Source organism: Nymphalis io, chromosome 15 (assembly GCF_905147045.1).
Source record: "Nymphalis io chromosome 15, ilAglIoxx1.1, whole genome shotgun sequence".
NCBI lineage: Eukaryota > Metazoa > Arthropoda > Insecta > Lepidoptera > Nymphalidae > Nymphalis > Nymphalis io.
In genome coordinates this window covers 1,597,216-1,621,918 of record NC_065902.1, presented here as the reverse complement: position 1 = coordinate 1,621,918, position 24,703 = coordinate 1,597,216, and the positions used below count along the sequence as shown (strand labels likewise).

The following is a 24,703-nucleotide window of genomic DNA, read 5'->3' as shown; positions in this document are numbered from 1 at the left end:
GTCTTTAATAATTAAAATAATGCTGTCAATTAATTGATATGTGAAAAGACTGATGTGTAGTGAACACGCATCGATTTATAAAAATACTGTTATTTTTTATTCAAGTGACATTATTAATACAATATTAACTATAAAAAAATCTCCTTTTTTTATAAAAAAAAATATAGTAACCATTATTTGTGTAATAAATGTTCTAACCCGCATTCGCTAAGCACTTAATGTTAAACAATACTTATCGAAAACAAAACGGTGTAAATAAGTAAAACAGATTATCTACGTGTATACCTAAAAATATATTTCCTAAAAAAATGTCAAAAATGACAATATCTCTAATATACGCCCAAAGTAAACAATGGTTGAAGCCATGGCACTGACGAACTTGAGTTTGTTTCGTCCGAAGAAGACTGATATGGTGTATCGTCAACGTCAAGCGACGCCTATGAAAGCGCCGCCCACTGCACTGTCAAAAATCCTCTCACGAAGCGCTGAGACCTTGGTAGCTACAACTAGATGCGGTAAGATTTTTAACAACATACATCTTAGTGAGCCAGTGAAATTACAGGCGCAAGAGACTTAACATCTTAGTTCCCAAGGTAGATGGCGCATTGGCGATGTAAGCGATGGTTAACATTTCTTACAATGCCAATATCTATGGGCGTTGGTGACCACTTATCATCACGTGGCTCATATGCTCGTTCGTAGGTAGGCACCTATATTCCAATATATTTTCAATAAGAAGAAAAAACTTAACTACAAATGTTTCTATAGAAATCATGTCTTTTAAACTTACTAGTACAATATTAATGTAAATTATAAATTAAACAGCTCTGACGTTTACTGAACTGACTGCTGTTTCGCTGTATAATGTTATATTTAATTACATATTCAGTATTATGATATAAAAAGTAAGTTAATAAGAAAAACTTGTCCAAAACTTCGAATTTTCTGATTTGCAAATAAAATAGCTCAACGTAATACAGCCCGCTTAACGATGTCCAAGTATCATAAATGCAGAATCGATCCTGAGAACAGCCTACTGGCATTCCCACTAGCTTTTTTTTTTAATTTCAAATACGTTGGCAGACTGGTCCGCCTGATGGTAAGTGGTTGCTAAACAACTTTAATAAGTAAGTCCGATTGAGTTTTTTTCTTAAAATATTTCAATGTGTAATATTGTTGAGGTATAATTAAATTTGTTTTAAAGTGAACATAAGCATAGCTCTAAATCTTCTTAAAAGAAGATTTAGACCGTATCCATCACACCTATTAAATACGTGCAGTATTTTTTATGTAATGTTAAAATGCTTTTCATTACCTTATAACAATACATTTTTATTTCGTTACGTACAGGCAAAGAAATCAAGACCCGCAAAGCAAGAAGCACCGAACAACCAGGTGAAAGCATTGTGAAGGGGGGCAGCTCCCTCGTCCTGCCATCACTAGGCAAGTGGGGTGACGAAGACAGTCTGAAAAGCAGGTCGAGAAATGGGAGGTAAGCAACTATCACATATTATACTAGAAGTTTTATTTTATACAGTTTAAGCCCAAAAAAATCGTACCGAGTTTAAAAATATACATATTCTTAGATCTATATATAATCTCTACAAAATCAAAACTTACAGGATTTTATTTAAAACCTAAAAAAACTTTAATAATAAATAAAAAAAGACTTTTATTTTAAAGCCTTGTAACCAATATACATAAAATATACCAAAAAATTAAGCGCATTTCTGAGAATTTTAGTTATAGTATAATATTACTATATAAGTTTCAACTCATCCAATTTTATATCAGACTACTAATGTGACAATCGTTAATTTAACGTTTTTGTTTAAAATAAGTAACAAAATTTATATCCTTACACAAAATAGATAAAATTACACCTCGAACGGGTCGATTGCTATTCTATTGGAGTCTCTACAAGTTTACACTACAAGACGAATTATTTCCTAATTACAATTAATTTATATTATATTTTATGCTGTACATTGTCTGTCAGTATTTAAAACAATACATATATACATAAACAACCATGTGGAATAGAAGACTTATAAAACATTCAAAATAATCATAATTTTTTTAAAAAAAGAAAAAAAATTAAGAGTATATAGAGGAGGAGGTCAAACTAATGAGGTTCAATGGTAAGGCGAGTAGTATTTTGTAAGATCCACTGATTATGTCCTTCTGACTGATTTCGGCCACGGCGGCCCATTTCAAGGGTGATTATCGAACTGCACAGGACATATTATAGTGAACATGTGTTTGCGTACATGTGCACTCTCTATTCTCTCACTTTTATAATCCGATGGGACGGCAAATCCGAAAGGACCAGAAAGAGTTCAAATGCAGGACCAACGGCTTTTCGCCCTTTCCAAGGCACGGGAATGACCATGTTATAATTAGGGCAATATTTGTTGTTTTATTTCAAAATATGTTAAACGTAAACACAACACGTATTATATGTGTTGTGTTTACGTTAATTAATTTTAGAGCCATACTTGCGCGTCACATGGGACATTCTCATGTTTTCGTGTTAGCTTATAAATTAAACTTAGATTAATGATTAGAATTATTTCTGGTCAACATGGATGGCCAACGGCCAGTGTCTATTTTATATTAACTTACCAAAGCGTCGATAGCGCAATGGTTTACGGGCAGCCTGACGAAATAAATATCGCAGATTCGATCCTCTTGGGCTATTGTAGTTCTAACTCCTAACACAAGCTTTACGCTTAATTGGAGGGGATAAATAGGAATATTACTAATTCTTAAATAATGTATATTGCCAATATAATATTATACTTTATTTCATTATTTTTTTTTTAAAACGTTTATATTTTTTGATACGCAATTGCAACGTTTTCCAATTTTATTTCGTTCCATTTGAACGAACATAATTCTTATTTGAATTATAGATATAAATATTTAAATTTATAGGTAACAGCGGTAGTCTAAAATTAAAAAAAAAATGTTTTTGGTCTCTTTCGTAAATAGCCATATTAACTTAAAAAATGATAGTTATTTTGCAATCACAGACATACACTTCAATTTTAATTTTTGTATATAAGCCTTGTATATAGTACACAATAAAGATAACGTATGTTAGTTAACATAAAGTTATGTTTCTATACTTTTGATCCACTCAACCGATGTTGATGAAATAAAGACTAAACGGTACCTTAGAATACTCCTTATAATAATTCAATTATTTCCGTTTGATTCGAGTAAATTAAGCCTAAAAAACACAAAACTCTTAGCTATAGTACTCAAATCCACGGAAAAAAAAAATTAAATTGGTATACGAAACGGAAGTCAAGTGAGTGTCCTAAGTAAATATTTAATGAATGCAATCAGTTCACCCTAGCAGTTAGCCGGCACTTCGTAAGTCGACACGCGAACCCCACAAATTGCCTAATAAGCTAATGCAGGAACACAGGTTCTGTAATATATAACAAAATACTCCTTGAGATAATATACTTTGGATTTTATTTAAAGTTGATAAAATATAACATGTGCCTAGACCACATCATACGTACAAACTCCGAGGATCTTGGAACACAGGATTGGTAGAAGAAAATGTACATGAATGTACATTTAAAGCACATATTAGTTACGATAGAACAGGGTATGAATAAATTCACTAAGAACCTGTAAATGTGTAAACTGTTTGGTGGTAGAATATATGATAAGTAGATACAGTACAGTAACAGCCTGTTAATGTCCCACCGCTGGGCTAATGCCTCCTCTCCCTTTGCTCCAATGCGGGTTGGTAGAATACACACGTGGCATAATTTCAATGAAATTAGACACATGCAGATTTCCTCACGATGTTTTCCTTCACCTTCAAGCACAAGATGAATTATAAACACAAATTAAGCACATGAAATTCAGTGGTGCTTGCCCGGGTTTGAACCCACGATCATCGGTTAAGATTCACGCGTTCTTATCACTAGGCCGTCTCGGCTATTTTATAAGTGGGTGCTACCTACCTTCCAGCTTTCACAAAGCCCTACCACAAAGGTGTATTTTGTGGTAGGGCTATGTGCAACCATAATAACATTACCAAAAATCAAATCAAATCAAATGTTAACATTTTATTTGTTAGTGACGTTTTATGTTCAATTTCCATTAATCTATTTTCAATTAAGCTCTTCAATCGTCTGGAAATTTTACTTATTTATTTACTTATTTATTATTTATTGATTTAATATGTTCTTCCCAGATTCTTGAGGTACCTACTTTTTTTATAAAACGGTAGGTTTTTTACTGTTAATAATACAGAATACTAAGGAATTATAATGTTTCTATATTTTATAATAATATTTAAATTTCTATATTTTTTTATATTTTTTTCTATATAATATTTAATATATATTTCGTACGCAAATATATTTTTTCAATAGGAGTTAATGTAAAACAAATAAAAATAAATAGAAATAAGTCAGGTATTGAAAGTTTACTGTAATGAAAATAAAGAAAGCCTTAATTAAAATAAAAGGTTTATTTAAATCAAAAATTAAGCTACTGTCCTTCGACATGAAGATAAATATTTAAAGCGTGATTATTAGATTTGTTATTCTATAGAAATAACAACATAAAAGCATAGATTAGTCATATATGTATGCGTATCCGATGGTACTGTTATTTCTTTCGATAGAAGTTCAAATCATATTGAATAACATTTTACGTAATATACCAGTTGAAGATATTGATTCTGCTATTAAGTCAAATAGCGTAATACGTTAATAATATGATTTAAACAAGGATTTAGAAGGAGAAACGGATAAATTATTAGTAAAGTTTTAATAGAAAATAAGAAAACCAAGCAGGAATAATTATTTAACTATATAATCACTATATCTTAATTACTTTATGTAAAACCTCTTTCAATATTGGGAAAAATTTAAAATTATTACACAGTTATTTTTTTAAAGATTTAAAGAGAATCTGAATTGAACAATAATAAGCCGAATATTAAATAATATAATATTAATATTTCACTGAAATTCTGCCACATGTAAATTCCACCAAGCCTTATTGGAGCAGCGTGGTGGAATAAGCTCCAAACCTTCTCCTCAAAAAGAGGAGAGTAGAGAGAGGAGGCCTTTAGCCCAGCAGTGGGACATTCACAGGCTGTTACGGTTACGGTTACGGTTAAGCCGAATAATTCTTTCGGCGACATATTCCAATTCGATATTCGAATAAGCTAATCTCGTTGACTACTCTCTCTTGAGATTGGCCGCCGGGGCGGAAGTCGGTCATGATGACATTTTCATTATTATTCGAAAACTCTTATATTTTAAAAATCATATTAATGCTATAATAAATATAAAATTATGTGTAATCATCACACCTTCTATTGTTGTAAAATAATTTCTAACCAATTTCTCCAAAACCGAATGATTCAAAGAATTTCATGAATCACATTACTGACTCCAACACGCATTGCGGTTACTTAAAAGCCTTAGCTTCAGCGTTACTCATGTTCTTAATAGAACTGTGATTTTAATTGAAAACATCGAAACGCGAAATTTGGATATATCTAAGAAAAAAACAAAAGACTTGTTTAAGTTGGAAAGCCCTTAATTTTAGGCGTGACGGTAGAATGTCCTTACTACTTTTTTATTCCGTAAGGAATATTTTTGAAAAACGTGTTCGATCACTACAGTATATTTGTTACTACGATCAAGATAATATAATATGAACATACACATATATAATATGTATTTAGTTAAAGTTAAGTCAATTAGGCTGTTGTAAGTGTGAGTGATTTGCTACTTTTTCCAAAAAATAAAATTTAATAAAACTTTATTAAATTGTCTTTTAATAAAGCATTTCGTTCAACTTAAAATACGTAATTACTACCAGCCGCGCCCGTGGTTTTACCTGCGTTAAATTTGTTTTAAACATGGAATTTTAAAAAATCCTAATCAGAAATCGAAGATTGCTTAATTGTTCGATATTACACAATGAGATATATATACATATACGTATACGTATACATACGTATACGTACACATGTATGTATATATGTAATATATAATATAAATTCTTTATTCTTCTTTAATTTATTTGTAAACGTGTTGTTTACGCGATATCTTTAAAAATGTTACGTTGGAGCGAACGAAGCTGAAAATGTGAAATTGCATGATGAGTTAGTCTATAATTGCGATGTATAATGTTAATGTATTATTATTTTAAATTTTTATTTTCTGGGACAGACATGTAAAAACATTGTACATTGTGTTGGCTTCCTATAAACAAAAAAAATATATATTTGAAAAATCCTATAATAATCTAATTAGTCACATTTAACAATTTTTACATTTAAGGGTCAAAATAACAAAAAATGCGATTCGATACAATGCGAATTCGCAACATAGTTAAACTGAACTGAACTGAACCACGCGTGCGGCAAAGTGTCTCACTACAGTGGTAATGTGAATCTTTTTACATGATCTACAAAAAATTCTTATGTTTTTGCGATTCGTCGTTTAAGTTCGCACATTTCTGACAAACAGACAGACCGACAGACAAAAATAAAAACAATGCTTGTTTCGGTTTTGGTCAACAGTCATATTAACTTTAAAAAGTACAAATATTTTTAAATATTATACAGACATTTTAATTAAACTTATTTCCTAAAGGTGTGCTTAATATTATTTGGAAACAATGAATATATACTATATCTATGAAAATATTCGCACACATTTTAACACCTAATACAAATTATTTTCCACAAAGATTTAAGACCTACAAAACCTTGGTCTATATTACAAATAAAGCAATACAAAAACTGAGCTGGTACGTTATTGTGTGATAGGATGGATGAAGGTTAGTTATTTAGACTACATCGTTTAACCGTAATACTTTATTGAGCCACGCAGACAATTAATGGTTTAAACTGATTTATATTGAATATAGCGGCCACAGCTGATCAGCCTATCCAATCACAAGAGAAGTATCTCTCACCTTATAGCGCGTGTTTTCTATAATTTTATCTTAATATAATACACTTAATAATGATATAACATTTATAGTGGAGTTCATTTGATAAAGTATTGCATTTAGGTGGGAACCTTGACATTAGCCGCCGTTTTAATGGAAGATCGATGTGTTAAGCTGTCAGTTCGAGGAAGTCATTTGAATATTTAACGAGCCCTTCAGATATACGTATAATGTGTTAACATTGAAATCGAGTTTAGTCCAAAAAAATTGCCAAAATGTAATACTTTTTTTGGTATATTAATATTTAAGTTAAATATAATTATATAAGTAAACTAATTATTTAAATAGAACAAGGAATATATATTATAAAAGGTAGTGAACATCGTATTGTCTGTTAGTAAACGTAGCAATATAAAAACCTACACAATTAATTACTAATTATTATGCCAATTACCTTTTTCTCTTCTTTCTTCTTTTGGTAAACATATTATAGGCTTTAAAACTCTGCATCAGGTTCTGGGAATGATGTTTTTACATTATAAACTCTTAGATATCTCTAAAATGAGATATCTAAGAATTCGTTGTTTTTTAATCTAATTAAATAGTTTTTAAATTATTTGAGATTCTATTATATAAATATGTATATACATTGTTTCTTAATATTTTTTGATTACGAGATCGAGGTGGCAAAATAGGTGGTAGGTGGTTATTAATATGTATCAATATTAACATTTTTAATGCAATTTATTTTTAATTTGTACAAAGAGTGTATACAACAACAAATAACAATAACTTTTTACTCGCCATTTATTAAAAATCAACAAAAGAAGCTACGATATATTGAAAGTTGCTTTAATAATAATAGTTTTATTCAAAGTTTCGTTTCCTTTTTGACATTGACGTTCGACAAACAACTATTAAATATGGCGGCTGTCAGTAATTACTTTGTGTGTATATGACGTAAAATATTTTTTTTGTAATAAAAGCCTGCAAGTAAATGTACACTGCTGAACAGTCATTTAAATGCTTCATAGTTTTAATGATCCCATATGGCATTATTTATAGTGACATACCACAGGCATTGTAATTTAGGTATATCTGTATAAATAGGCTTGTCTGTCAAACGATTTTCTTTTTTTTTGTTTTGTAGCTATTGATAAGCGTTAGTGTAGAGAACACTCAACCAATTGAACAAAAATTGGAAATAAGAGTAAAAAAAGTTTTCTAAAGATATTAATACAAGTATTCCTCAAATAATGATTTTACGGACGAATTTCGAAAACTGGGCAAACAATAGTAAAAACAATTTGAATAATACTTGGTCCTTATCCAATAAGCCGAGATGACCCAGTAATAAGAACGCGTGAATCTTAACCGATGAATTTGGGCTTAAACCTGGGCAAGCACTACTAAATTTTTAATGTGCTTAATTTGTGGTTAAATTCATCTCGTGCTTGACGGTGAAGGAAAACATCATGAACCTGCATATGTCTAATTTTACTGAAATTGCCACATGTATATTCCACCAACCCGCATTGGAGCAGCGTGGTGAAATAAGCTCCAAACCTTCTCCTTGAAAAGTAAAATATTATTTCCAAATGATTCACCTTGAGACTAGACAGCGGACAGTGTTTGCCCCTGAAAAACAAGCAAATTATTCAATAGATAACTTATCTACATGCTACCCTGCCACTCTACTGGAAAGAGATACACCTTTGCTTCTAAATCGTCAGAGTTCCTCATACTTTTAAATAATCCAGAATCACTCACGTTATTTATCGATGAACACGCACCACTTTTTGGAATGCCTACTATTTTCATCCAGTTGAACTCATGTCACCGTATGCTAGTGTTCCCGACGCATGACGAGTATTTCTCGATAAGTTTTTTTTTTATTCAGTAGATATGCGGAAGAGCATATGGCCCACCTGATGGTAAGTGTTCACAAACACCCATAGACATTAGCATTGTAAGAAATGTTAACCATCGCTTACATCGCCAATGCGTCACTAACATTGGGAACTAAGAGGTTATGTCCTTTGTGCCTGTTATTACACTGGCTCAATCGCCCTTCAAGCCGGAACGCAACAATAACAAGTACTGCTATTTTGCGATAGAATATCTTATGAGTAGGTGGGTACCTACCCAGACAAGCTTGCACAAAGCACCAGTATAATAAATGAATCCGGATAAGTTGATAATAATAGCATAGATTTATAAAGTACTTGTGTTTGCCTGCGTGTTACGGGGAGGAGTTAGTGGTAAGCATAAAAAAGTAATGTCCTTCCTTGGGGTTCAAAGTTGAACCTTGAAGGGTTTATACCGAATTTCATCAAACAAACATCAAACGTGTGTGTAGCTTTTTTGTGATTTGTATTTACGTTATTTAAAGTGCCATTATTATTTTATTATGTTTAAGCTCTTAAAGGAGTGACATGATTATTATATGACCAAATTACAAAAAAAAAATGTCCATATTTTTAATACCAGGCAGCATCTCAAACTTAAATGGAAATTTGAACATTTTTTATTACAAAATATTTTGTACTTAAGGTCCAAGGAAATTACATATTCAAACTTCTACGCTTTCGACCGCAACTAAGATAATTTACACTGATTTCTGTTATTTGTTAATCAGCATTAAATTATATTAAAATAATGGTGTAAATATGAAATAGTTAGTATGTAAATATAATGTGACCGTTATATTCTATGCGAATGCACTTGGCTTAGATCCGTGCCATCGATTTCTTTGCATAAAATATGAATTATCGTTCAAAGTTTGTTTGTTGCTTAAATTCGGTTTATAAAATACTTGGATGTCATGTTCAGAAGTCAAATCAATATTATAAGTAATGTTTGAGATTGTTAATAATTTATATTTTGTGGTATATAATTATTGAAAAGAAATATTCGTTAACAAAACACTATACACTAAAATATTTAGAACAGTTTGTTGTTATGAAAGGAAATTTTTCTTTTTTGTTATAAAACAATAATATAAAGATTAAATCAAACAGACAATCGCTAAAACCACAAAGTATTCGATAATCCACCAATGCAAAGTCATAACATTAATCATACAGTTGATGTAACATTTGAATATACTTAGATTTTATGGTAAATCTTGATAATAATTAATAATATTATTCTTTTTAATATGAAAAAAAATATCTGATTGGGACAACCTTGGTAGACTTCCACAAACTTAAACAATACAGACAAAAACAGTAAAAACTTCCGTAAGAAATGGTAATTTCGGTAGCAACAGTATTATAATTACGTATTTGTATTTGCAGCGGTAGTAGTAGAACCGGCAGCGTGGACAGGAGCACACAAGGATCCATAGCCAATCTAAACGCTGATGAAGATAATATAAATGTTGTAGTCAGGTAAGATTATACATAATGTGTAATCCCAAATAACGTCATCGTATCAGATATATCACACCGTTTTTAAGTGCAAAACTTGTGTATATTTAATATCTGTTTGAGAAAATGAATAAAGACCACATCGAAATCTTTGTCAGTACTTCAAGCCGATTATAAATAGAATAAATCTAGGGTAATATCATCTCCAATGCCAGGAGTATATGACGCAATACCCAAAGTAGACATGGGTTTCGACACTTAGTATAATGACTTCAGAAAGAAGGTCTCGAGGTCAGAAGGCTTATGCTTCATTTTGTAGTTGTTCTATTAATTAATTTCATCGACCCTATTCTAGTACACGTTGTATTTACAAGTGACTGGCATAAATGGTTAACATTTAAACATTAACTGTCATACTAAGCTCGAATTTTTGTTGTGTTATATGTGTACTACTGTTGGAGTGCCTTCTAATTATCTAAATAAATAAATAGCCTTATATGCTAGCCAATTAACCAAGTAACCAACTTATATACAATATTAATAATTCATTGACATTTGTACATTATATTGTGTGGAAGTTAAATATCGTAATATTTCTAGAGTTCGTCCAGTTAATGACAAGGAACGTTCGCTGCGTGAGCGACACATGTTAGAGTTCCCGGGTAAAGGGCAGATCATCTGCCACGGAACGACGCCGGGACAGAAGCCTAAACTATTCTCATACAACGTTGTCTTTGAACCAGCTGCAACACAAGTAAGTAGACTCAATTCACTCCAATTTCACAAGATTATGCCAATTATTTCAAAATATTCAATCATTTACACCTGACTCAGCTGCTACTCAGTTGTGTCATTTGGTCTCAAGCGAATTTGTAAAGAATTTTAACGCTTCATCGCTTATTTATAATTCTAAACAACAATATTTTCTTAAAATTGTTAAGCTATACCTAAATAATAAAATTAATACTCCGGTTTCTACAAATTTCGTGAATTTCTTTAAATAGTCTAGTCACACAAGACATTCTATCGACAAAAAGCAATGTTTTGCTCTGTTTTTATTTTTATTTTTAAAAGAATGTTAGCAATGCCCGTTTTAAGGAAATTACAAATATTCATACTTACCCCAATTAAGCGATGATGAAGATGAAGTCATTTGATCTTCAACATTAGAAATAAATTATTTAATTATTATAAAATGCATGATTATTTAAATTTATACTTTAAATAATTTCAATTAGGATTTCGCCAAATGATTTTTTAAAGTTTTTTTTTTATTATAACAATGACATTTATTTATAATTAATAAAATTAATTTTAACATATAAAAAAAATTACTGATGATTTTTAATTTAATTAGATTAAATCTGGAAGTGCTATGTACACTTGTAATTGTCATGCATATAAGATATACTATTATTGTTTTATAAGTTCATTTTCTCAATGCTTTATATGTATGTTGTAAGTGTGCCTTTACAAATAAATAAATAAATGATAATATGTCAAGTAAGTTGTCGAGTAGGTTTTTTTTCTAAACATTATAAATGCCAGTTAGCATATTTTTTTTAATATAACCGTCAACATTAGAAAGTAATAATGTTATGTCATTTAGATATATTTATTGTTGGTAAGTTTTTCTGCAAGTAGAGCGGAAGTCCACCATTCGTAACCATGATAATACTAATGTACCTTCCATTAGTATAGTCATAGTTAAACAAACTATTGTAAAATAAAAATCAAGTAATATTTGTAATTAATAAGCCTTATTGTAAATATTCACGCAATTGAAGATTTTATGACCGTTTTTTATAGGAAGATGTTCTTGAATATTCTGGTATAAAACGTCTACTAGAGATGGCGGTCGAAGGGTTCTCGTGTACAGCCTTCTGTTACGGACAAACGGGCAGCGGGAAGACTCACACTCTCACCGGACCACCGGGACTCGTGAGTTATTTCTAATTACGCCCAGATTTTTTAGCTATAATAAATTGCCCTCCCGGCGAATATAAAAAAAAAAAAAAAATACCATAACGATACTCCACTATTATATTGTAAAGTAATTTAATCAATCTAGCAGTAACAGCATGTGAATATCCCACTTCTGGGCTAAGGCACGATCTCCTTTTTTGAGGAAAAAGTTTGGGCTTATTCCACCAAGAGGATCCAACGGGTTAGTGGAATACACGTGAATACATTTCAGTGAAATTAAACACATGCCGGTTTCCTCACGATGTTTTCCTTCCCGTCAAGCACGAAATGAATTATAAACACAAACTAAGCACATTAAAATCATTGGTGCTTTCCCACGATCATCGGTTAAGATTCACTGGGCAATCTCAAACTTTATATAATCAATCATATTGTTCATAAAAAAAACAAATGTATTCACAATTAGGACGCATTAAATAGATACATCGAAGAGGCGTTGCATGTATTTTTTATATTTATATAATAAATACTAACGAAATTAATTATCTGCACGATCTGCTATCTTGTCGACCAGATTGATATATGTTATAAGTACAATAACAGATAGGTGTAAACTGACATTGTAACTAGTGGCTTTAACATCTCGTTCTTGCAGTGCCGGTGTCTCGTTTGCTTTCGTAAAATAACTTATTTTTTCTATTTTCTCCTATTTAATATAGAATACAGTCCTAGGAGCACCGGAAAAAATATTTTATCGTCAATCGAAAGCCAGAAGGACGTAAAATTCGGTGCAAAATTTACCTAGATTAAGCGAAATAAAATTAATAAATCAAAAGTATTCTTCCTCAATTATATTAAAAATCTTCTATACTACTAAATAAACTAAAATAAATCATAATGTATTTTTGACGATTTAGTTCTTAAGCTTTCAAAGCCTATTCCAGAATCCAAACTCAACGAATACTGGCATAGTTTTATAAGACACGGTAAATTGATTAAATATGCACGACACAAAAATTAAGCATGTTACCTTTATCAAAATATCTTTTCAATGACAATCATTTGGAATAAAAGAACCGCGTAAATATTAAACAATGATTTATAAAAGTCGAACATAATGTGGATAAAGGCTTATTAAAACTGTGGACGTAAAAACACATCGCGTGATAAAACCACTATGCTGTCATGTTCATAACACGCTTATTATCATTATAGAAAACATTTTGAACTTTTAACGTTTTCCGAAGCTTTCGATTAATATCCTTGTTATAGTATACAAAAATAAATATTATATAAACAATAATTGCCTCTACTGGTCCGGAGGGCTGGTTCATTTTTCGCCCAGAGAATCGGAATTGCGATTCAAAGGGGAAACGCTGCTATCATTCTTGCCATCAATCCACCCTATTACGATTTGTACGGTAAATATTTTTTTTGTGTATGTATAATAAAATATTTATTATAATTTGGAAACATGATATCCTGGATATTTAATGGAAAAAATAGGAAGAAGAGCGTCACAAAGGTTGTTATCAGTGTCTTTCATTGGTGGAAACATACATTTCATATTATTCGAAAGATTAATTACAGGATTCTGTCAAGGTTAACTCGGTCCAAAATATTTTAATTTCAATTATCTCAAATTATAATGAATATATGTTTTACTTTCAAATTTCGATAAATTGGACTTTATTGTATTATTATCACTATGTGTCGTTAGGTCTTATCTTTCAATTCACCATGTACATATTGATTGTGACAGAGGAAGGTAGGTACCACTCATCAGATATTCTACCGCAAAAGATAGGTGGCGCATGGGCCATGTAAGCGATGATTAACATTTCTTACAATGCCAATGAATACTATAAAAAAACTCTACGACTATTTGTAGTAAACCTTCCTAGCTGTTTTACTCACACTGTCTGCACGGGATAGCAGGAATATCATTTATGTCTTGGAAATAAGCAATGAGCTGAACAAAATCGTAAAGCGCTAAAAAATAGCCTTTCTAGGTTTAGTTTAAAAATATATTAATAATTAATTAATGCATATTTTTATTATGCACGGTAAGATTGTGTCAAAACTGCGGTCGTTTCCAATAAACGATTCTTGATTTGTTATATATTTCTACTTTTAATATTGTACTTCATAAATCTAATTTAAAAATATATACAATAAATTTTATTATAATTTGATTATGATAATCAAATTAATAAAAAAATATTATAAGAGTAAACTAAAATATCATCACGAGATCTCATAAACTATCCGCCCGTTTGATTCAAAATTGGACGTAGTTTTTCAAAAAGAATCCAACCCACAAAATGTTATTTTTGAGTTATTCAAGTTTAAAGCTGTATTTGCTCCTAGATGTGCTTGTTTGTATTTATCGCTTCCTGGAGAAATATTTGTATAAATGTATCATTTTTCATACAAATAATAAAAAATAATAATAATTTCATACAATATTTCTCGAGATATTAAAATAAATATATGCATGTATCTTTTTTGATAAAAACCATTTTCAATGAGAACAAGTCCATATTCAATTCAGCAAAACGATCCAATGTAGCAATTAATACTTGGATAAGTAATTTATTCAAAAAAACAACATATTTATTTGTGTATTAGTATCAAAATATTAATTTGCTTACGCATTTTCTACCATAAATAGTAATTTATGACTTTTTTAAGTGAGTATCTTATAATTACCATGACGCTTTTTTTGATAATGCTATTATAATGCTATTGTCTAATGAATCTTCATCCTGTCTAACGTCTATATTGAAGTCCGGTTCACCACCAAACCCATCAATATCGTTTGAAGACTAGGATTACCTTTAAGCGATTTGTAAAAATCCATACAGTGTTTAGGAATATACTCAAATAAGGATTTTGAATTTTCATATAAATAGTGTATTTCTCTTCTCTCTTCGGCAAAATTTCCTTTTTTTGTAGCCAGTTAGCTTTGGTCTTATCCGAGAAAACTTTTCTATTTACTATATTTTTCTCTAATTTTCTCCTACTTAAAAAGTCGTTCTTGTCCATTCTTTGGACTTGTAGAGGATTATTTTTTTTTACTATTTTTTATGACTGAATTATATTCATCTACTAAATTGATATCAATTCTTTCGTGATATTTCATTTGTGTCTCAATTTTGGACCGGATTCAAGATCTTTGAGTGTGACTGTATTTAATGTTTTGTGTGAATTTAATAATGCCTTTAGCAAAAGTACAATTTTTATATTACGGTTTTGGCCCCCGCAACGTTCACTCCACAAAACTATTTTTTTTTACTTTCGGATTTATATTATTTTTTATATATTTTATTAAACACGATCCCACTTCTTGGGCACCTCAACCTGCTTCGCCTTCTAGCCATACATAGCAGTGACCATTGTTATCGGAGCCCGAATGAATGCCGCAGTTATACAGCCATTATTGACGTTTGTAAAAAATTATGTTCGTAGGGATTCGAGGTAGTGGAAGTGTTTTTTCTAAGTCGAACATTCAAAACTTTCCTCCGATTTCGCTTTTATTAAATCTTTTTCATATTGTTTCTTAAATCCTCAGCTCGTTTTATCTGTTTCATTCTTTCTTCATTTCGTTTTGTTTGTTCTTCAGTACAGTATTTAATTTTATTGTTAAATGCGTCACACCTACTACAAGTACTTATCTTTTTTTACCGGTAGCAAAATATGACTAAATAACATATTTTTTATGATATCATCAAGTAATAAATTGAAATGTTTTAGTTTTTTATCACAAATGCGAAGATTCGATTTAATTAAATTATAGATACATTATTGTTTTATACGATTTATGTGTATGGGATCATTTTTATTTTTTTCATCAACACTTATTAGATATACGGAAATGTATTTAGCGAAATAGATCCAAGCGGCTTGATTCGTTTTTGTGATTTAATGCACAAAGAAAAACAACAAAGCATTGATTTGAATTAAATATCATTAATATAAAACGATCCATATGACTTGGATTCTTTTTAACATAATCGTGTTGGGCCAGTTACTTGAACTGACAATTTTACAATATGATCCAAAGAGAAAGGTTCGTTTTTACGAAATTAATATACGATTCCGCCATATTGTGGGTTACCTACGTCACATAAAACGTCATCTATTCGTGTTTTACTTGCGGTGTATTTGCTCGAAAATATCAACCTTTACGACTACTTTGGTATACTAAACTCATTTTTGATCATGTTGTGGGTTTGATCCTTTTTGAGAAACTACGTCCAATTTGTCACGGTTACTCCTTTTCCGTCCTAGGCGCTCACTTAGAACATAAAATACATTTTTCTTCTTATCTACCCGTGCAAAGCCTTTACCAAAACAAAATTATCGTTGTAACTCGATATGAAAAAATATGAATTTCTACAATAAGATGTATAAGCTAATCTATTAAAACATCTAGGTGGAGAGTGGAGCAAGCCCTTACGCAGCAGAGCATGGGCTCGTGGTGCGTTCCTTCGTGTATCTGTTCCAACTTCTCCGGGACAAACCAGACAGCCACTTTATTCTTAAGGCGTCTTTTTTGGAAATTTACAATGAAAAGGTTCTTATCTATCCGAAGCTAATATGATATGCATACGTTTTTACTTGTCACGATTATAAATATCGAAATAGTTTTGCATTAATCATTTTACAAAGCGTAAATATTTTTTCGAATGGAGATCCCATATAATAAATAAATAAAATAAACTGTAATTATTTCAAGTATGCTCTTACAAAACACTTTTGTTTTGATACACGAAATTAAATTTTAAAGATTGTATAAAAATCAACAAATTTCTATATAATCCGTCTATATTATATAGGACATGAAGGGTCAATTAAAAATCTTCTAAACCTTTAACATTTGCCATGCTTCGTGAACTTGTCAAATTACTCTCTTGAGTCTAAAACTAAAAATGTATCGGTTATTTCAGGTGATCGATTTACTAAATCCGGGCAATTCGAGGAAACCGCTTCAAGTGAGATGGTCCAAGGAAAGCCGCAGCTTCTACGTTGAGAATCTTTTCATGGTCGATTGTGAGGAATTGGACGATCTGTTCGCTGTTTTAGAAGAAGGTAAGTTTATATATGTCGCAGGGTTACTTTAAAGTATTTATTTATTTAATTGTAATTTTACTTGACTTTTCGAATGACTATAAAAAAACCCTAATTTCATTAGTTTTATTAATAATAGTAGCAACACTAGGTGTCCTTTTATTGGAGAACTTGCTATTGTTTATTTAAATAACATATTTAAAAACGTTTGGTCATTTTATATGGATATCGTTAGGACATGTTCATAAGATCGTATCGATAAAGTTTCAAGATGACGTCACTACTAACTCGAAGGTAATGCTAATTAAGGCATGCGCAACCGCGCGGTGGGCGCGCACGCGATGAACGCGCACTCGTCTCGCTCGCACACCGTGCTCAGCGTGCGCGTGCGCGGCGACGTGCGCTCGCACCGCGACGTCACGTGCTCCACGCACGGGAAGATCAACTTCGTGGACCTGGCCGGCAGCGAGGTCACCAAGCGCACCAACAGCACCGGCAAGACCTTGGAGGAGGCCAACAACATCAACCGGAGCCTCATGGTCCTGGGTGAGTGTGATTTTTTCAGCATTGAAATATTCATTTTATGCCAATTTTTTTTTTTTATTGAATAGGTAGGCTGACGAGCGAATGGGCCACCTGATGGTAAGTAATCACCCCTGCCCATAGACATTGGCATTGATAGAAATGTTAACCATCGCTTACTTCGCCAATGCGCCACCAAATTTTGGAACTAAGATGTTATGTGCCTTATGCCTGAAATTACACTGGCTTACTCACCCTTCAAAACGGAACACGACAATACCAAGTACTACTGTTTTGCGGTAGAATATATGATGAATGGGCGGTATCTACCCAAAGGAGCTTGCACATAGCCCACCAGTAACCAGTAAATAATATTAAATTTATTAAATCCTGGATTATATTAAATATAGATATCAATATTCTCTCTCTCTTTAAAACCGACTTTCATTATTATAAAAATTTGTTACGAACTTTGCAGAGATCATTCCACAAAGGTTTAGTTCAAGATGTTAGAAAATGATAGCTGTGCTTTCCTAGCGCTTATAACACGTGAGTCTTAACCGATGATCACGGGTTTAAGCGCTAGAAAGCACCACTGAATTTTCATGTGCTTAATTTTTGTTTAGAATTCATCTCATACTCAGCGGTGAAGAAAAATATGTGTCTAATTTCACTGAAATTCTGTCACATGTGTATCCTCATTGAAGCAGCGTGGTGGATTACGGTCCAAACCTCCTCCACAAATATAGAAAAGGCTTTAAATCAGCTGTTATTTTTCTATTTTTCCTAAAATGATAAATTTCTTAAATATAAATATTTATCAATCATTTTCAGGATACTGCATAGCACAGTTAAGCGATGGTAGAAAGAAGGGTCACATACCGTATCGGGACAGCAAGCTCACTAAGCTGCTAGCTGATAGTTTAGCTGGGAATGGTGTTACATTGATGGTGAGAGTTTTTACTACTAGTAGTAGTAATAGTAGTCTCGTTGCGAATCATTCGACATCTCCTTGACCGACCGGGTTCTCGACGAACAGGACCAAATCGTATGCAAATCTGCGATGAAATAGGCTGACACCGTGGACGATGCTTCTATATGTCTCATTGTGGCGCTTTATTGCATTTTACAGGACCGATGTAAAATCTTCGGGTAAAATTATATCATTTCTTCTTGATCGATATAGATGTGTTCAAGTTGTCCAGCTTCACCAACTTTGTCATATAGCCAACACATTAATATTTCAAGCGTTGATAGAGCTGAAATATAGAGAACCGAACACGACTCCACACTGATGATGGCCTCGTAATCGACGAAAGTCATTCACTTGTGTTGAATTGTTGCATCTTCCTCTTAAGCTGCATGAATTTGGCTGATAGGGAGAAATACCGCGTCCAATTCTGTTCAACAGAAAAGTCATAAAACAGCTACTGGTAAATATTAATCATATGTGAATTATCCATTTGTTTCGAACTAGTTTTCGTCGGCGGCTTCGCCCACATGTTAGGTAAGGGAAGTGTTGGTGTTGAGGTACTGTTATAAAAATGTAGCCTATGTAAAAATGTTTTCTTCCTCAGGGTTCAATCTTGCTTCATACCAAATTTCATTAAAATAGGTTCAGTGTTCTAGCTGTGAAGCGACACGTACAATATAAACACTAAAATAGAACAGGAATCAAGACTGAGCAACTGAAATATTATTTATGCGATATCCACCACAACCGAGAGTCTAAGCGTGTGTAACGCCAGCCTGGTGGGCCGATGAGGTCGGCAGAGCTAAGCCCCGATGACCATCACGTGACCAAGTCGAGCCGCTAGGCCACGCCTCTTCGGAAGATATTTCTAACAATATTATATAAATTTAAACGAAGAATAATCTTGATTTAAGCCGGTTAGCGTGGTTGGTGGTTTCTTGCCTTTCACGCCGAAGGTTGTGTGGTCGATTCCCACCCAGGACAGACATTTGTGTGCATGAACATGTCTGTTTGTCCTGAGTCTGGGTGTAATTATCTATATAAATATGTATTTACAAAAGAAAAGTAGTATATGTAGTATATCAGTTGTCTCGCTTCCATAGCACAAGCTTTGTACAAGCTTAATTTGGGATCAGATGGCCGTGTGTGAAAAATGTCCCAGGATATTATTATTATTATTTATCTTTACTCGCAGATCGCTTGTATAGCCCCGACTAAGTCCAATTTGAACGAGACGATCAACACGCTTCGCTACGCCGCTCGCGCCAAGAAGATCAAGTCCAAGCCGATTGTCAAAATGGTGAGGAATTCTCATCTGCGTGTTCCAAGAAACTTCAATTCATCATTCAGCACCATTGAACATTTTCATTTTGATTTGAAACATTTATTGGCGCGCCTCGGAGGGACTAACGGCATGACACACTCTTATACCGTCAACACCATTTTCTTCCTGGTGTGTGCGTGGCGCGTATACTATGTATACGAATCTTATTACTTTGTAAAATGATGCAACAGAAGTTTAAATCAATTTCGCTTAACTGGTTTGGTGCAGGCTGGTGACAAACAATCAATTTATTTATTTATTATGATAAGTCAGTCATTATTTTCTATATAAATAGTTTATATTATATTTAAGTCATAAATACCTTGTATTAAAATTGGTAACTCGCTCATCCAACCTAGGACGCAAGAGACGCGCTGATCCTGAGTCTGAAGAGGGAAGTGGAAGCTCTGCAAGCAGAGAACCATCATCTCCGAGCCGCTATCCACGTACACTCCGATTACAACGCGGACTCGTTTAGTAAGAAATATACAGTATAGGTACATATAAGATAGCTGATACCAACTGAAGTCCTGGGATCCAATCCCAAGTCGGGCCGATAAAAAGTTATTGGCATTTCCTGTCAAACATTCTCAGTAGCAGCCCGGAGTCTGGAAGTTGGAATTGAGTTACTCCTTTGCCTCGGAAAGCACGTGAAAGACGGGCTCGGGTCTGAGTATTTTTACCTTTCCTCATTAAGGTACCCTAATGGCAGGTCACTGAATGTAAAGTTATTTACAACGGGCATACTCCCTATATATTAAATATATATATAAACTAACTTTATTTATACTTGTTTGAATTTCTGGTACTAATTATTTTATACACATAATTAAATTCCAAACCCAATTCATGTAAGTGCTTCTAAAGAAGCTTAAAATAATTATAATTTTACGAAATGTAATAGGTCAAAGGAACCGCGTCACGCCGTCGATTGAAGCGAACAAGTTGTACCAACTCCCGCAAACAGAGTTGGTCGAGCTGGTCCAATTGCATATGGCGGAGAATTCAGCACTGAGGCAAGAAAATACTGAACTATTTGTAACGAGAGACCAACTGTTGAGGGATCAGGAACTTCTGAGCAGGGAGAACGAGAGGCTTCTGAAGAAATTGGAAGATGTCAATTCGTGAGTAAAATTAGTTTAAAATAAAATGCGAGTATCTTCCGTTACACCGTTTCGTTCGGCGCAAATTAATGAAAAATTTGTTAATGATGTAGTAGGAAATATATAATATAGTAAATTACCGAAATCATTCCTACACTGAAATTATCTCTATTTTAATAGCTACTTAAACACCATGTCGCAGCTTGTCCATTTCAAATGTTCAATTTTATTTACCTTATGAATGTTATTAACGTTGTAGAATATGATATTATCTGTATCGTTAGGTTTAATGTTATTAATGAAATGAATCTTTTTCTAATTTTTTTTTTTATATTTTTACGTACCCCTCTGTCGCCCAATCAGTGTGGAACAAAACGTTGTGCTGAACAGACCTTATTGCAGTTTCTTACTAAGAACTTTACAGGTTTTTCGGTAACAGCCTGTGATTGTGCCACTGCTGGGCTAAGACCTCTTTTTGAGGAGAAGGTTTGGAGCTTATTCCACCACGCTGCTCCAACGCGGGTTTGTGGAATACACATGTGGCAGAATTTCAGTGAAATTAGACACATGCAGGTTTCCTCACGATGTTTCCTTCACCGTAAAGCACGAGATGAATTATAATCACAAATTAAGCACACGAAAATTCAGTGGTTCTTGGTCGGATTTAAACCCACGATCATCGGTTAGATTCACGCGTTCCTACCACTGGGCCATCTCGGCTGTACAGGTTTTTTATTTAAACTTAATTTTCTTGATCTATCGTCCTCCTTGTTTCTTATACTCACCCTTATAATGAATATTCTTGTACTACTTGTATAGAATTATATGATCTGTGCTTGTACTATGGTGTTACCCTTCTAGAAATTTTAATTAAAAAAATTTAAATCTTTTATAAAGTATATAATTGATGACAATTCTTACTAGTTTAAATATAGTGAATACTAATTATCGATCTAAAATAAAATTATAGTAAATTGAAATGTAATTTATTCATTTAAAATTTCATTATGCTACTGTTATTTCTTGTAGGACTATGTTTGGACAAAGCTGATACAGGTCAGTGAAAGAAACACCGAAACTGATGCATGATATGCATGTCTGATCACATAAAAACATTAATTTATTAATCAAATAATATTTAGGACTCTTAATTACACTTTTAGCCATCACCGAGATATTAGTTGAATAGAACTTCATTATATAACTTTTTTATTCAAATATAATGATATGCAAATGTTTTAAATGTACTTATCTACTATTCATTATTAATAATTTATTAACATTTTCAGTGTTTGTACTCGATCTCCGATAATACCAGCAAGGCCAGCGTATTCTGATGTTGGTACCAATGAAGCAAACATTTGGACCAACCCAGTCAGCACATCCAACAGTATCATCAGCGAGAGAAGTTAAAACAAAATTATCAAAAATATATATATATTTATATATAAATACATACATACATTTATAAAGCTATATAATATATGGTAAAATTATGTAGGAAATTGAAACACTAGTATTTTTGAAGTACATATAATTTATTAGATTTAATTCTAGTTTAAGGTATAATAAATGGAGTTGACAATATTATATCATATTAAGATATGATTTGGTAGTTGGCTTGCTTTCAAAATCAAATATATATATTTTAAAAACAGTGGAAATTTTATTTAAACATGTTTACTCTAATTTACAATATACTTTTAATGTTAATTAGCATTTATATATAAAACACCCAATCATCATCCTTAGAAGGAAAGGCCCAGCAGTTGTACATATATGAACAATTACTTTTTACTTTACATAAGGACAGCTTTAAGGAAGACAAACCTCGGTCAAATTTTTATCCCTTTGCATTGTTTAGGCTAACTTATTATGTAGTTTTTCTCTAGCTCATATTATAATTTATAAAAGTAAATTACACCTACTTATGATTTAAACAGTATCGGCAAAAAGTAGTACAAGTAGTAATTATTATGTTACAATACAATTATACCTATTCCTCTTTTATTTAAGTTATATATTTTTTAAATATTACAATTTAAATTAAATAATCACCCTCATATGCTGAATGATGCCAGTGTTTTCATTGAAATGCATAAGCGGACTCAGCAGATATCATCCTGCCATACAGACTTTTTTCAATTGGTAACATATAAATTGGAAGGCTACCTACTGGTTCTAATTGTGTTTTCAAACAGATAATTTGAGAAATCGGTCCAGCTATTTAGGAGTTAGGTGACAAACAGACTCACTTTCTTAAAAAAAAAATATATATATATATATTTTTTAAATAATAATGCAGACGACAGTGAAGGGTGATTGAGCCAATAAAACTATAGGCACCAGTGACAAAACATCTTAGCTCCCAAGGTTAGTGGAACATTTCTTAGTGCCAATGTCTATGGGCAACAGTGAATTAATAACAGATGGAAAATTTGCCCGATCACATATTTATTAAAATAAAAAATATTTTAAAAAACCTATGCAATGCAGTCACAGTAATAAGTAAGGGAAAAATTAATTACAAATTATATATGACTCCAAGTTATAAACTCTCCCAACATGTGACTAGTTAGTCACTTTGTACTGTGACTACAAATTATAGGTCTAGAAAGTCCATATAAAAACTAAAAAAAATTACTACTGCTAGTGTCTCCTAAACCCATATTTCTTTCTTTCATAAAACAGATCAGTCTTAGAGCTACCCAAGTTGACAATCTTAGGACATCCATCTCTCTGCAAAAAACACAAATGAATAATGTAAAACTTAAAATTTATTTGAACTCATTTTTTAAAGATATGGAATTGAATATTCATAATTATATTATATATTTGATTATGTTATAAATTTATATTATATATTACATTTTTAACTTACATCTTTCTCCTGAACCGTACATTCTTTACAATAATAGGCGTCAGACACGCCGGGTCCACCGCAAATGACGCATCTTCCTTGATATGAACCGTAGTTACATTCATCACAAATTCGCACTAGGGTGCAGGGACGCACGTAAGAATCGCAAATAACACATTTTCCATCACATTTTTCACACAAACGACCGATAGCTGTAAACAAAATATAGTTTTTATATCCGAAAAATGAGAACATGGTAAGTTCTATCAAATAGCTGTTTTTATAAAACTTACCGACGCCAGGTTGTTTTCTACAGAAAATAAGATCGGGATGATGTTTGGCCATCTTTAGTCAGATGGTTTTAAGGTATAATTAATTTATTATTCTGTTGATTCACTATTTTTTAATACATCAACAATCGCTTAACCTCTAAAATATCAAAAAGCGTTGAATTGTTATTGATGACAGTTTTACAGTTGACAAGTGCTTAAGAACATTACCAGTCTTTTATTTTAAAGGGTGACTCGAAGTCAACCCTCGCATTTATAATCTAATACAAAATATGATCTATTTAAATTTAGAAATATGAAATTGTTATGGTTA

At 32.1% G+C, this 24,703-nt stretch overlaps 2 protein-coding genes across 2 annotated transcripts; one reads left to right on the top strand and one right to left on the bottom strand.

Annotated features, from left to right (window-relative positions):
- The first annotated feature begins 242 nt into the window (after positions 1–242).
- Positions 243–22,883, top strand: LOC126773722 (kinesin-like protein KIF12). The gene is made up of 13 exons (XM_050494822.1): positions 243–515; positions 1,351–1,492; positions 10,248–10,340; positions 10,920–11,073; positions 12,129–12,260; positions 16,684–16,824; positions 17,198–17,339; positions 17,628–17,864; positions 18,675–18,790; positions 20,009–20,113; positions 20,497–20,614; positions 21,042–21,261; positions 22,530–22,883. The coding sequence occupies exons 1-13, from the start codon at positions 353–355 to the stop codon at positions 22,651–22,653; spliced, it is 1,887 nt and encodes a 628-aa protein (XP_050350779.1). The 5' UTR covers positions 243–352; the 3' UTR covers positions 22,654–22,883.
- A 35-nt stretch (positions 22,884–22,918) lies between these two features.
- On the bottom strand, positions 22,919–24,565 carry LOC126773728 (PHD finger-like domain-containing protein 5A). The gene is made up of 3 exons (XM_050494831.1): positions 24,394–24,565; positions 24,122–24,312; positions 22,919–23,979 (listed from the first exon to the last, which is right to left on the bottom strand). The coding sequence occupies exons 1-3, from the start codon at positions 24,443–24,445 to the stop codon at positions 23,890–23,892; spliced, it is 333 nt and encodes a 110-aa protein (XP_050350788.1). The 5' UTR covers positions 24,446–24,565; the 3' UTR covers positions 22,919–23,889.
- Between the last annotated feature and the right edge of the window lie 138 nt (positions 24,566–24,703).